Here is a 15,592-nt window from a genome sequence, read left to right on the forward strand (position 1 = left end):
GCTTTACTCAGCCTACTGACTCAAGTGTTAATCTCATCCAGAAACACCCTCACAGACACATCCAGAATAATGTTTAACCAAATACCCAGGTACCCTGTGGCCCAATTGACCTTGACAGATCCCCATCAAAAACTCCTCTCTTCCTTTAAAAGTCAACTCCATTTGTTAGAGGTCTGAATAATGCTCTGCTTTTTCCATTAAAGTTACACTAAGGTTGGTCAAGCCTGTTTGGCCCAAGTCTCATTCTCAGAGGTTCTGATGGACTCAGTCCGGGATGGGACTCATGCACCATCTGTATTCTTTGTAATGCTTCCCCACATGGTTGGGGAAGCACAGCCAAGTTTGAGAATCCTTGCATTCATTGGTCTCTAGGCTCCTTGGGGTTCAATGAAAGTGGTTAATGGGAGAACACAAAGAGGGAAATCACCCTGGCTGTGCCTGGAGCTGAGCTAAGTGGAGGATGTGGCAAAGAGACAGACGCCGGCCAACGTATGTAACCAGGCTGACTTAACCATTACGGGGCTGGTTACAAGATGGCATCTCTGCCTCTTTTTCTACAGGGATAAAATACTGGCGCCATCCCAAGGTTCTAAGAAAAAGAATCAATATTAACATTCTTAAAAGATTAAAAGCATAATACATGTGTCAATTATCATTAATCCTTGAAAATATTTATGGAGTTAAATGGTCTGTAACTAATTAGAGGGGGCAGTTAACAGGGATATGGGTTTCCTCTGAGTTATATGAAACAAAATATAAATCTTTTTATATAACTCTATTTCCTACAGAAAGGATTTTTGCTTATCAGTGGGATTTTTAAAGTTTTATTTTATTTTCTTGGATTTCATTCCTTTTCCATAAATTCTATAAGCAGAATTACAATGAGGTGAGTCAGAGTCTTAACACTTTTTTGGAGCTGCTTCTGCCAATGCAGCTTGGAATACAGGGGATTTTTTGTTGTTAACTGTGTTTGGGAAATACGGGGAGGGGAGAATGAAGGGTGGGAGCGAGGGAAGAAAGAAGGAAGAAAAAAAAGGAGGCTTTAGATTTTACTTTAGAGTACATTTTTAAAAAAATTAATGACCTTATAAAGGTCATTAAAACTCCATAGTGTCTCATCAGTGTGTTATTGACAGCCAGAAGTGCAAATGGTTTGGGTTTTAAAAGTTCATTCATGAGCTAGTCATTTGGAACTGAGAACATATTTTACCACAAAAATTTTGTTACATAAGTGTTAATTAATTTTCGAAACTAGCTCATAATCTCCCCTCATTCTGTTTTGAAACTAAATGGTTGTTCATTTATAATGATAAATAGACTCTATTGTTGAGAATTTGTAGATCAAAAGTACATAAAAACAAAAAAATCCATTTTTGAGTCACTTCAAACTTTTCACTTGAATGCGGGTGCTGGAGGGAAAGCAGCTTTAGGCTGAGGAGCCTACGGGTGTTCAGAACATCTAATGCTGCTATTTGAGAGCGCCAGTCAAAAGAGCAGCAACCATTCTCTTTGGGGAGTCTCTGAAGCCACATGTATGCTTCAAGTTGGCCACCAAAGAGCAACACACTTAGACCATATTAGTAAGTCCTCAGTAAAACATGTCTTCTTTCCTTCCTACAATAAATACTGATAGACCCTGTACTATGTGTGATATGCTCCTTACCACTTACACTAGGAGGAAACAGGAAGAACCCCTCTCCTTGTAGGGCTTGTAAGTTAGTGGGGGAGGGAATGAAATAATTATACAAGTAGATGACCTGTGATTCATCCATTTTTATGAAATGTCACAGTATGAATATTAAAGTCCATACATCTGTGCAAGGAATAATGACGATTTGTATAGGATACACCTGGGGATAGGAAGGCACAATTTTTGTTATAAATACCTGCCATGGGCCAGCCACTTACTTCTGCTATCTCATTTTACCTTCGGAGTGACCCTGAGGAGTAGGGACTGTTACCACCATCTCACAGATGAGGAGCCGAGTCTCAGAAGTTAAAAATGTGTCCAATTTCTCCATTTTGGAGAAATGTCTTTTCATGCTTTCTGCCCATTTTTAGGCAGAAGAGCCTGAGAGTAAGTCACGCTTATATAGACTTATATGACTCGAGACTGCCAGTCTGAACTGCCTGTTCTACAAAATCACTCTGGAGACACACGCATTAGTTTACTCAATATTTTTTATGTAAGTATCTATGCAGTAACCTCCTAGAATTTAGTAGTGAAAACAATGTTGCATCTCCTGATGCTGGCATGCTCCTTTTTGTTAATACGAGCTGTTTCCACTTCTCCTCTGATGCCACATTTAGTGCTCTCATGCACTATTAGATACTTACCAGAAGGAGGGGACATTGATCAGAAATGCAGAAAAATTTTGAAGCAACACTTCATTCTAATACACATATAAATTTAAACCTGTCTTTTTCAGACCTAAATGTGAGACCATAAAAATCCTAGAAGAGAAGACAGGCAGTAACCTCTTTGACGTTAGCCTTAGCCACCTTTTTCTAGATATGTTACCCGAGGCAAGGGAAACAAAAGCAAAAATAACCTACTGGGACTACATTAAAATGAAAAGTTTCTGGGACACCTGGGTGGCTCAGTCGGTTAAGCGTCTGCCTTCAGCTCAGGTCATGATCCCAGGATCCTGGGATCAAGCCCCGTGTTGGGCTCTCTGCTCAACAGGGAGCCTGCTTCTCCCTCTCCCTCTGCCTTCCCTCTCCCTGCTTGTGCTCTCTCTCTCTCCCTCTCTGTCAAATAAATAAATAAAATCTTCAAAAAAATACAAAAAATAAAAAGCTTCTACATGGCAAAGGAAACAATCAACAAAACTAATAGACAACCTACTGAATGGGAGAAGATATTTTCAAATGGCATATACAATAAAGGATTCTTATCCCGGACATATAAAGAATTTATAAAACTTAACACCAAAAAACAAGTCATCGCATTAAAAATGGGCAGAAGACATGAACAGGCATTTCTCCAAAAAAGACATTCAGATGACCAACAAACACATGAATAGGTGTTCATCATCACTTAACCATCAGGGAAATGCAAATCAATACTACAGTGAGATCTCACCTCACACCTGTCAGAACGGCTAAAATCAACAATACAAGAAATAATACGTGTTGTCGAGGTTGTGGTGAGAAAGGAATCCTCATGCACTGTTGGTGGGAATGCAAACTGGTACAACCACGGTAGAAAACAGTATGGGGGTTCCTCAAAAAGTTAAAAATGGAACTACCCTATGATCTAGCAATTGCACTACTGGATATTTATCCAAAGAATACAAAAACACTAGTTCAGGGGCCCCTGGGTAGCGCAGTAGTTAAGCGTCTGCCTTTGGCTCAGGGCGTGATCCTGGCATTCCAGGATCGAGTCCCACATCGGGCTCCTCCGCTGGGAGCCTGCTTCTTCCTCTCCCACTCCCCTGCTATGTTCCCTGTCTTGCTGGCTGTCTCTCTGTCAAATAAATGAATAAAATCTTAAAAAAAAAAAAAAAAACTAGTTCAAAGGGATACATGCACTCCTATGTTTATAGCAACATTATTTACAATAACCAAGATATGGAAACAACCCAAGTGTCCATTTATTGATGAATGGACAGAGAAGAAGTGGTATATACATACACTGGAAAATTATTCAGCCATAAAAAAAAAAATGAAAGCTTGCCGTTTGCAATGACATGGATGGAGCTAGAGAGTATAATGCTAAGCAAAATAAGTCCATCAGAAAAAGACAAATGCTGTATGATTTCACTCGTGTGGAATTTAAGAAGTGAAAGAAATGAGCAAAAGGAAAAAAGGAGAGAGAGAGAGAAATCAAGAAACAAACTCTTAATTATTGAGAACGGATGGTTACCAGAGGAGAGGGGGTGGGGGATGGGTGAAACAGGTGATGGGGATTAAGGAGCACACTTATTATGAGCACTGGGTGACTATGGAACTACTGAATATTGTACAACTGAACCTAATCTAACACTGTATGTTAACTAACTGGAATTATTAAAAACTTTTAAAAAATAATCCCATCTTTTTTTTTTTCGCTTTTCAATTTTTGGAAAGGGATTTATCTCCAGGCCAGCCTATTTTCATGGGCCATCTCTTTTGTTGTTAATTGTAATGTACTTTTTCATATGTGGTTTTCTCCAGAGTGCTCCCTAAAACATTTTGGAACCTCATGCTGGCAATGTCTCCTTTCTGTGAGGTTTATACTATCGCTTATTTTAAAATTCCATCTGTGAGATTTTTTAGACATTTTTGGTTGTCAGGATGTCCGTTCTCACTTGGCCAGGCCTCCCTGGAGACTACTGTCCCCATGTGGGGAGGGGCAAAGTCAGGCTGGATGCAGTCACTCTCACCTCATGCCACTGTGGCCATGACCACGCAGTCTCTCAAACTGGTTAAACAGGGACTTCTGGTCTCTGTCGCAGCATGGACCCTATTACAACTGGATGAGGGGCATTTGCTGGCTGAGACCCAGGACAGGTGTGGGCAGCTCCCCTCTCTCCCTTCTCTGTGACTTCCTGCATAGCCTGCGGTTGGCATCAGGCAGAACCAGGACTCTCCATTTCCAGGCTGGGACACAGCCAAAGATGCTTGAGTTGAATCAAATGTTGACAATTCTTCAGGCATTTCTACCGTAATACTGGAATCGAACACACTGGCCAAATAAAGTTGAAATTTTTTAAAAAGCCGGCTTACTTGTGGCTTCCAATGTAGTTTTCTGTCCTTTTTTCCCACCATTTCTTTTGTCCGATTCTTCATTCTGTGTTGATTTCTACCACCTTGAGCATTTTACTGCAAGCTGCCTTGTCCTTTTGAGGAATAGCTAGGATACACATTACAAAAGTAGGAAAGAAATAGATATGACTTCTACAGTGTCAATTCCTCAAAGCTCTCTTTTTGTATCCTCCACATGACCTAGAATAAGTCATGCACTTAGGAATAAGCAAGAAGTATTGATTGATGGTTTACTCAGTATAGCTATTCAGAAGGATAGGTCTGGTTATTTTAAAGAGGAGGAAGAATTTTATGGCTCTGGCTTTATATGTTAATTGCACTGTAAGACTTACTACTTTTCTTTAACCTTAGTAAGGATTTATTTATTATATTGTCTTCTGTTTGTCACTCATAAATGGAATATAAAAGACAATGATCACAGTTAACATTCATCACGCTCCTCTCTTGTACTGTGCTAAGCACTTTCTAGATATTGTCTACTTAATCCTCATAGCCCTGTTATTATTCCCATTTCACAGAAGTAGAAACTGAGGGTTAGGGACTTTAAGCAGTTAAGGGGAAAGCAAGGAAATAAACTTTCTTTTGGTGAGTGGGCAAGAGATGGGAGAAAAAAGTAGGGGAAGAGAAAGGATTATATAAGAGAAATAAATTGCTTCAGGTATGATCGGTAAAACACAGAAGACTGGGAAGAATCATAAGTAATTTATAAGGGAATTACTCTTTCTGCCGATCCCATGCTCTGTTGACCATGAGGCTTCAAACAGTCACATGCCAATAGCTATTTTTTATATGAGGCATTCTCTCTTGTAGACATCATAACTTTGGTGGAGGGGTTATACTTAGAAATCCCTTTAATCCACATAATTATTTGGATAATTTCAAGTTATACAGTTTAATATATGGACAGAAACCTAAAAGTCTTTATCCTTCTGGGCCAGTCCTTACCCTTCCTCCAGCCTGCAATAACTCCCAGATCCCAGGAAGGTCAGTACTTGTGCTATATCCCTCTTCCTCTTGGCAGATGACCCCCAGCAAGTCCCAGTCATTACTGCTTCCAGGAGCAGCACCCAAGGCTCTCCAGGCACATCAGAGACTGGCCAGAGCAGAAAGACGAACAGGATCCTCTCTGTCCAGTCACACTGGGAAAAAAGATGCTCCATTGTGGGCAGTACTATTGGGCTTCTCCAGGGAATGAGGAAGAGTCACAGTCAGAGATTAACCCTTTTGTAGGCATTTGCTCTACAGATATTTAGTTAACCCCCTTGTGCCTGGGACCATTCTGGGCACTAATTTTGTTCCTCTAGAGAAAGAACAGCCAGTCAAGGGAGAGACTATTAGAGCTCCAAGAAGGGGCAGAAGGGGGAAGAGTTCCAGGGACCACTTTTGGGGAGCTGAAATTGAAGGTTTAGAGCAGATGGGATGATGTGGGGAACAACTTCCACTCATGCTGCGTTTAGGGACTCAAAGTAACTGGATTATCTGGGAGCAGAGTCAAAGATGGGGTGTAACTGGAGGTGTGGTTAGAGAACGAAGCAGGGGCTGAGATCTAGGAGAGCCCTGTGGACCAAAAAGTAGTTTAAGTTTTATCTTCCAAAAACGATAAAGCACGGGAAAGAATTGCATGAGGAAGATGATTCGATTTACACATTAAAGAGATGGGGAAAGAAAGGAAAGGCAGCCCAGGTGGAAGAACAGCATAAGCAGAGGCAGGAAATGCCACCATGTGTTTGACAAACTTGCATAAAGTGTGACCCTGCTGTGGAAGAGGTGCCAGGAGGTGAAGGCATTTGGCAGTCACCCAGGACCAAGCCAGAAGCTTCCAGTGTCCTGGCTGAGGAGACTGAAGGTGATCCTGCTTTGGGGAATTGTTGAAGGATTTTAAGCAGAGGGAAAGTGGGGTCAGGGCAGCATTTTAAAAGGCTTCCTGCTTCGGGGTTGAGGGGAAGAAGTGACGGGAACAGCCTGGGTTTAGGAGGGAGGAGAAGGCTGGGAATAGAGACTTGGCCAGTGCCTATACGAAGGGGAGAAGACTGAGAAGGAGGTCATGGGCGTGGGAAACTAGCCCAGGGAGAAAGGGGGTGGAGGAGCCTGGAGGAGGGCTCTTCCAGAAGAAGGAACATCCTGAGCCACTGGGAGGTCCCATCAGAGGACAGTGACTGGCATGGGTGCTGAGGAACAGCAAAATTACGACAAGGGGACAAGCCATAGAGAAAAGAGGAGCCTGCCTAAATAGCAAAAAGCAGTAACAAAATCCCATGTATATGGCAGTTTTTGAGGTGAGGGAGATGGACCGCTTCATCTTTCACTTGAGCCAGAAAAAAGGGCAGATGGAGTAACAGCACTTGAGGGGTAGATAATTTTCCCTTGCTGGCCTCACCTCCTCAAGACCCTCATTTTCTCCAAGTGAAAGAGGCACTATTTCTGACATATGCCCTTAGAAGGGTCAGAAAGTTTCCCTAGCCACATGGGAATGGCCTTTGGTCTTCTTTCTGCCACTTAATGTACTGTCATCTGGAATACACTTTCTATATTGATCTGAGTGTTAATCTGTACATGGTAAGGACAGATCATAGGAGAATGTGCAGAAAAATGGTAAAAAGAAGTTGCATGTTGTGCATTCCTTGAACTGGGGGAGGAGGAAGAGCAATTTTAAAATAATCCTTCCCATTTGTGACTTCTCATTTGTCAACACACACAAAAAAAGCAAAACAAAAACAAAAAGATGATTGGATTAATTGGAATTAATTGGAAGCCTGCATAATTTAGATTATGTCTTTCTTTAAAATATTCTAAGCAACACCTGGAAGGCTCAGTTGGTAGAGCATGCGACTCTGGGTCTTAGGGTTGTGAGTTCGGGCCCTACATCGGGTGTAGAAATTACTTAAAAATAAAATCTTTAAAAAAAATAAAATGTTGTAAAATTCTGTTTAGGTATTTAGGAAGCTTCAGAAATTTCTGTAGACATGCATGAGAGACATTTGCTTTGGCGAGAATTCAAAAAGAGAAACGTACTTTCGAAAACAAATGAAATTGGACTTGACTTAGAGAAATGGTTCTCTGACCAGATGCCATTTAAAGACACTGGACTGTGGGTTCCAGGCTGTGACCATCCTTCAAGATAAATACAAGTGTGGGAACCAGGAGGGGCGTTTTCAGAGGCTGTTGTGAAGTCAGTATTATCATGTGCTGAGCATGCCTGTGACATCTTTGGAACTGTGAGGGTACAGAGGAGAGACATAGTGCCTCTCAGCTCTTTCTCAGAATTCCTCTCATCTTTCTGGCAATAAAAAAAAAGAAAGAAAGAAAGAAAAGAAAAAAGAAAAAACTCTTGAGGAGTATAAAATGTTATTAAATTTGCAGCAGTTGTCATGGTTACCCACATAGTTCCATTGCTTTATTAATGTGTAATTCCCTTTATTTCTGGAAATATCATTATAATGAAACATAATCGTCTTCAGCCTCTTAGCCGGTTTCACCATGTGTCTGAGAGACTCTCACAGTGGCAGTGACCAATGTGTGTGTGGTTTCTGGGCCACCTGTGTGCTGTTGGTCCAGTAACTAGGACACCATTGTTTAGGAAAAGACAACGTGAAGTTAATGACTCTTGAAAATCCCTTAGAAGCTCAAATCTTTCGCTAAACAAAAGTGTTTTTTTTTTTCCCCTAACTAAAGTCTTAAGTCTTTTTCTAACTGAAATAATTTGGGTTTTCTGCCATTAAAACTTTTTTTTAAGTGATTATTATCACTTAACTGAAGTCGCTTTGAAGTGTTTGGTAGATGTTTGCCTGATGAATTCTTTAAAAAATTATCTTCCCTAAATTCATTTCTTGTATCATACAAAGATTTTTGTGAAACCCTGCTAATCGAGGGTTTAGCCAAGTTTTTCTAAGTGTATTCTCCCTGTACTGAAGTCGAAGCTAAATAAAATAGTTCAGTAAATTCTTTCAGGGTAACTGCTTATGACAGATACTGCTAGCTGATCCCCACATTTCTCTCTCTTCTTCCTGGGCACTCACCAGACCATATTTGCCAGCAGCCCTTGCAGTTAGGTCTCAATGTAAGACTCATGGACAGTGGAATGTGAGCGGAAGTTATGAAATCACTTCCTGGCCTGGCCCGTAAACACCTTCCACATAATCCTCCCGTCCCTTGTTATCAGGCTGGCCAGTGACTCTGCCCCTCTGGACCTTTGAATAACTGGATGCAGCAGAGCGTCACGCTCTAGGAACCCCTGTGTTACACAAAGGAGACAAACCCTCTGAGATGAGAGAGTAGTGTGCTGTTTGGCTAGTGTTACCCTAACTAATACACTGCTTATCAACATTCTTTCTAAGCAGCCATATAATCCTTGGGAAAGGTTTCCATCCATAAGTGCTTTCTGTGGTTTCTTTCATAGCCTTTAAAAAGAGACTGGCATTGTAAATCTCAGGGCCCCTACTCAGTGTCCAATCATTTTTGCTGTTTTGGACAAGGACTGGAGATCTGAATGGCTATAGAAGAGTAGATTATTGGAAAATATCATCAGACCCTTAGGGCTTATGTACACAGGGAACCAAAGGAAATGAAATTAACCTTTTCTGGATACCTCTCTGTGCCGAGTACTGTGTTCACTCCTCTGATATACACCAAACTTATTTATTCTCCCTAATTAATCTTCTAGGGAACTCTGTTATTCCCATTTTACAGATCTTTGAAGTGTCACATAGTTTTAATAATTTCTTCTTAGCCAAGAAGTAGCAAGGGAGGATAAATCTGTCTGGAACCAAATCCAGCCAGTCTTTCTACATCACTGCTTGTCATGGTATACAATCAGTTAACTAATGTCAGTTGACGATCATGTTCCCAGACAGAATGATAATTGGAAACCTATGCAGAGAACATTTGACTATGATGTAGGGAACAGAAACTCTCATTAGATTTTTAGAAAACTTTCATTTGATTTATAATACTGACATTGTTGAGTTTTACCTTCTAACTTAATTAAGATATCAGGACAGCTGTTGTAACAAATACCAAAATAACAGTAGTTTAAAACTGATGGTCTGCATGTTGGCAGGCCTTTTCTTCCTGATGAGGTCAACTAGGGCCCCAGGCTCTTTCATCTGGTTGCTTCTGGATCCTTTAGGGCTGTTCATCATCTGCTTGGTGGCAGTTGGCTTACCACACTACATCTGCATTTACGCCATTAAGAAGGGGGTATCAGAGATGAGACAGCACACATCTTTCCAGTGAAAGGCATGACCCAGAAATTGCACACATCACTTTTACTCAAAAAGTTGCATGGTCTTGTGGCTATCCAACAGCAAGAGAGTCTAGGAGATGTCATCTTTAGCCTTGAGCTGATACTTCTATTCTTCTAGAGAAAGGGGACAAAAGACATTGGGGGACAAATAAATAGTAGCCTCCGCCACACTTTCTTTTCCTTCCCATTTTTTAATAAACATGATAATGAGAAAGATGTAAAACAGCAGTAGGGCTGAAGAGGGAAGGAAATGAATCAAGGAAACTAAGTAATTCAAAAATTGAATATCTCCTTTTTCCTTAACTTCTTCCAGCACATGTGCTAAAAGAATCAAGAGTTAATGTCCAGCACTAAATTGCCTTAAAATGGGCAATAAGTATTAAATTAAGCATTCTCTGAATAAAATGACTACAACAAATTGAGGACATATGAACAAAAACGAGATAGTAAATCGTATTAAGTAATTAGCATTAATTTCATTAGGTTTGACATGTGGTTAAATTATAAAACAAAACTTCATCTGGTAGAGATATTTACTGAGGTATATATAAGTGAAATGATACGATGTCTGGAGTTTGCTTTAAAATACTCCAGGAAAAAATGGGAGGGAGTTGATGAATAGACAAAATTAGATTGAGAAAATAATTGTGAGTTGTTGCAACTGGATCATAGGTTCATGGGGGTTCATTATACTAGTGCTTCTACTTTTATGTATATTTGAAATATTCCATATCATAATAAAAAGTTAAATAAATACTCGTTCCAGGAAAGAAAAGCATTTTTTGGCAGTGCCCTGATGTTCATATGAGCTCATTTCTATACTCCAGTTGAGTGCATTCTGAAGTTTCCAGTGTATTATTTATTCTGCATGCATACAACTGGAAAAAACTCATTTCATCTAAAGAATTTATTAATTTGCTTTTGAGCCAGTGAAACAAAAGTTGGTGAGTGCCTGTTGTGTCTAGTGATGCAAGGGATGCAAAAATGAGTATGTTTAAAGTCTAATCAGGCAGAAAAGTCAATCTCTCAAATAAATCTAACTGAGGAGAAGTGCACAAGAAGGCTTACCTGGTAGGAGATCCCATCAAATTGGAAGGATCAGCAGAGTTGCCTGGATCGCATGTCATAAGCTTTAAAGGATGGGTAGGTTAAGTGATGGGGAAAGTGGTCTGGCTGGGGGACCACCAAGAGAAGGGCTCCAAGCCAGAGAATATGAGATGATTTCCTGATGACAGAAAAGGAAAATATGGTTTTAAGTGTGAGTATCTGGATGTCCCATTAAAGGAAATAGGGGAGCAAAGAGGACCTGGCTGAGAAAATTTCTACTCTTTATAGGGACATGTTGTTTTTGAGACACTGGTGAGACTCCACGCGAGCTGCCCATCTCCAGATATGGTGTTGGAGCACAGAGTGGTTTGCGGGGGTAGTCAGCTGCACAAATCGCTAGTTGAAGCTGTGGATAGGTGATGAATTCACTACTAAAGAGAGTGGAGAAAAGACTTTTTTAAGGCCAGTTTTATGAGAGTAGAGGATTATGACAACAGCACCATGAAAGCAGCAGAATGATTTCAGGTGTTGTTAAAGACAGGGTGAATCCCTGATTCACAGACAACCTCTGTTTCCCTGTCCCTCTCTGTCTACTGAATTCTCAGCACTCCTTACGCTCACAGAGTCGGCTTCTCCACAGAGCTGTCTGCACAGATTGTCTCCACTGCCTGACTCCTATCCACTCTGTAACCCACTTTGAATAAGAATCCCGCTTCACCACTCCACTGAAACTGCTCTCAGTTCAACATGGAGGGTTCACAGTCACCTACATGTTGACCGAGTCTATGGACACATTTTCCTCCTCACTTCCCTTGACTCTCAAAGCAGTATGTTACCTAACTAGCCACTTCCTCTTCCTTGGAACTCTCTTTTCTTGGCCTCTGGTTTTCTCCTGGCTGCTGCTTCTCATTTTCTTTGCAGGCTCCTCCTCTCCTAAACATTTACGTATTGTGGTGTCTTGGGACCAATGCTGGATTTTTTTCTTCCTACAATTTCTCCTGGAGGCGTTTTTCCTGTTCTATGATTTCACCTAACAAAAGTCAACAAAACTCCCATATTTATATCTCATTTGAGTTCTGGACCTACCTAATACCTCCACTTGGATTTCTCATAGGTATTTTGTATGTAACACATCCAAAACTGAAATTTGGACTACTCCCACCTCCCTCCCTGTTCTCCATTTCAGTAAATGTCACTACCATCCACCTTGCTACTCTGGCCCATAAAGTGAACCATTTTATTTGCAAAAGGTCCACAGGACAATTCCACTAGGAAGCCCAAGCACATACTGCTTCGTTATGAGATGTCCTTTGATCCCTAGACTGTTCCCTAAAATAGCTGAAGTGTGTAAGCCATAAAAATAAAACTTTCCCACATAACTTCATTGCAACACAGCAGTTTGATTTACGCACCAATGCTGGCTGTAAATTTTAATTTGTGATTGACTTTAAGCTATATGTTGTAAAGGATTTTGTGGGTCAGTTATAGTCAGGAGTAGCCCAGGGGCTCCATAAGTAGAAGGGACCCCACAATTCATCTAAGAGATGCAGATGCTGCTTTTCTGTCAATCGGATTAGAAATCCACAGGCTGCGGACCTCTTCACCACCCTCTACTCAAAAACAGTAACCCTACTTCTCCTCTTTGGTGAGGAACTGGGGACACTTTCCATCCCTAGTGGGGGTGGGAGTTTTATCCATGTCTTATGAGTCTAGGTTCCCAGTGGAGGGGCATAATGATTTGGAGGGAGGAGAACATGTTTCTAGTTCCACCTCAGGAACTACCAAGTTAGTTGTAAATCTAATTAGTAGCATTGTCCTTACCTCTATACCTCTCTCCATATCCCACACAGAATAATAACTAATGTTACTTGATTATCTACTTTGTGCCAGACATTGTCCCAAAGCTCTCCATGAGTGAATTCGTAACAACCTATGAGTTCATTGTTATTACTATTAGTATTTAACAAATGAGGGGACTGAGGTGTAGGAAGTTAGTAACTTGCTCAAAGACACCTAGGATTTAATTCCAGGTTATTCAGTTCTGGCTTTTTACCCTCTTCACCACCCCCTAAACCAAGCTGAACAGAAACTACCTCTGAATTACTTCACCCCCTCATTTCTATCGTGCCATTGATGTAAGATGTATCCTCAATTTAATTTAATAACAGCTTTCAGGAATAAAGTAAGCAGTACCAAATCAAGTGTAGTTATAATTGGACTGACTTTTAAAATTCTAACCAATGTTTTCTCCTTCTTGGTAATTCTCTTTTACCTCATATCTCTGAGGATTTTAGCTTCAGGGACATGCTAATTGCAGAAAACAAAGAAGCAAGTTCTTGGCTGTTGACTTCTACAGTTGGGTCATGGTATTCATAACAGAGTCTGGAGCCAGGGTTCCTTTTGATTTTCTTCTGTTTTACTTTGTTAATTACAAGATAGAATTTTTAAAAAGATAAACTTGAAAAAATACCATCAAAGTTTGCTTCACCTATCAAAAGCCAAAGACTGACAATTTAGTAGAGTTGAGGAGAATGAAGGGTGAGTTCGGAGAAGCCTCTTGTTCCACAGGAGATGACATTTTAGCTGTTGGCAGGAGAAGAATCTGCAGTCGAGTTGCTGAAGGACCCTGAGAAGGTACAGCATGCCCTGGTGCCTCTGGAGATGAGAGAGAACGGAAACCCCAGAAGCATTTGGGAAATCCCAGAGGACCTGGGTTTGCATCCAGTGGTCATTCCAGAAGAGGCCACACCTAATAGGGAAATCTTGCAGCAGTATGATGGTGGAGTGGAAAAGTAGCAATGACTGGTTGAGATGTTCGGGCTACATGGAAAATATCTTAAAATTCCCTGTGTCCCCAGAGGCTTCCCTGGGAGGGATTCCCAAAGGCCTTGGTGTCCTGCAGAAGGGACGCCATCAGCAGATGTGATGTGGATTCCATGTGCTGGAGGCTCTGGAAACAGAAGCAATGTCAGCGGCAAAACATCCCCAGCAAAAAGCAGCAGGAATGGGGGCTAACAGACTGGATGGCTCCTTCCTGAGGCCATGACACATACGGGTCTTCTTAGAATTTAGATCCTACCATAGGAAAAAGAGAAAAAAGGCATAACCCTAATTTGAGTGTTGGAGTTCTGAATTTGACTATGAAATAACTGAACTGAACCGAGGTTCCCTGGAAGTGGCTGTAGTTTTAGTAGCTAAGTTACTCAAGGTCTCATAGCCAGAGGGTATTGCAGCCAGGATTCTAGCCTGATGGTCTGACCTCACAGGCCATCACCTAAACCATCATTTATGCTGTATCATGCTGTCCCTACAGTCTCCACATTTCCCACAACTAAACAGAGCGGTGGCTCAAGACAAGTTAAATGATATTGTAGAAAGATAAAAGGTGACTGGGACACTAAAATGTCTTCACTGGAATAAACATAAGATACATTCTCTTCTCTCCATCTCCACTGCCACCACCTAATCTATGTCTTACCTGGATGATTTTAAGTGTCTCCAAATTAGAGAGGTTAGGCTTTTTTTTTTTATAAAATCAGGAGCAAGAAAACTAGGACCAATGGATGGTAGCTTCACAGAGACAGAATTCTGTGCAGAATCAGAGAGAACTTCCTCATAATCTCAGATGTCCAAAGATAGAATGAGCATCCTTGGGTGGCACCAAGTGCTACATTCCTTGAGTTGTTAGAGCATCGTCAAGACGCCTACTACTAAGAGGGAACCTTATGGAGGGGAATTCAGGAGAGAACATATGGCTGGATGACGTGGCCTTTAAGGCCCTTCCAATGTTGAAATTCTGCCATTTTAGAATGGAGATTGTGAACACCAGATTGCTGTGTGTTTAGAGTGGGAAATGAGGACACGGAAGCAGTGGTATAGACTAGTCTTTTGAAGATGGTTACCATTGAGAAGAGCAGAGCTTTATTGTGTTATATGGTAAGGTTGAGAGAAGATTTTTAACACAGGGAAGAAGGGAGCAGATTTGTACATAGAAGGTGAAGAACTGATGAAAAAGGAAAAATTAAAAGAGGGTGAGTTCTGCTCCAGTGTTGATTGCTGTATAACATACTATCCCAACACTTGGTGACTTTCAACAGCAACTGTATTGTATCAGGGTTTTGTAGATCTGGAATTCAGGCAGTACTTCACTGGGTAAATTTTCTGTTCCACAAGGTATCAACTCAGTGACATGAAGGGCTCCACCACTCAGTGGTCTTCAGCCGGCAAGTCTTGTGCCTTGATGGGATGGCTGGACACTGTGTTCTGCAGGGGCTGTTGACCAGAGCACCTACATATGGCCTTACCAGTCGCTCAGGGTAGTCCGACTTCTTATGTGGCCAAGTGTGGCTCCCAGGGAAGTGCTGCAGGAGGTCTGGGCAAGACTGGAAGGCTTCTTCAGGCCTAACCTCAAAAGCCCAGAGCATTACTTCCTCTGCATCCTATTGGTCAATCAAGTCACTAAGACAAGGTCAGATTCAAGGGGAAAGGAGCTTGCTGCCACCTCTCAACAAAAGGAACAACAAAGAATTTATAGCCATCTTTACTCTCCCACAG

General features: G+C 41.2%; 1 protein-coding gene across 13 annotated transcripts in view; it reads left to right on the top strand.

The window, feature by feature from the left end:
• Nucleotides 1–15,592, top strand: part of AIG1 (androgen induced 1) — a 243,070-nt gene that overhangs the window by 100,594 nt on the left and 126,884 nt on the right. The window contains exon 4 of one of the 13 annotated variants that reach the window (XM_034669216.1): nt 15,212–15,569. The exons of the other annotated variants lie outside the window; for them this stretch is intronic. Within the exon in view, the coding sequence (XP_034525107.1) occupies nt 15,212–15,226 (15 nt within the window). The 3' untranslated portion in view covers nt 15,227–15,569. Of the gene's footprint in view, nt 1–15,211; nt 15,570–15,592 lie in introns of those variants that run through there. 13 annotated transcript variants of the gene reach the window in all.

This window comes from Ailuropoda melanoleuca, chromosome 10, assembly GCF_002007445.2.
Source record: "Ailuropoda melanoleuca isolate Jingjing chromosome 10, ASM200744v2, whole genome shotgun sequence".
Lineage (NCBI taxonomy): Eukaryota > Metazoa > Chordata > Mammalia > Carnivora > Ursidae > Ailuropoda > Ailuropoda melanoleuca.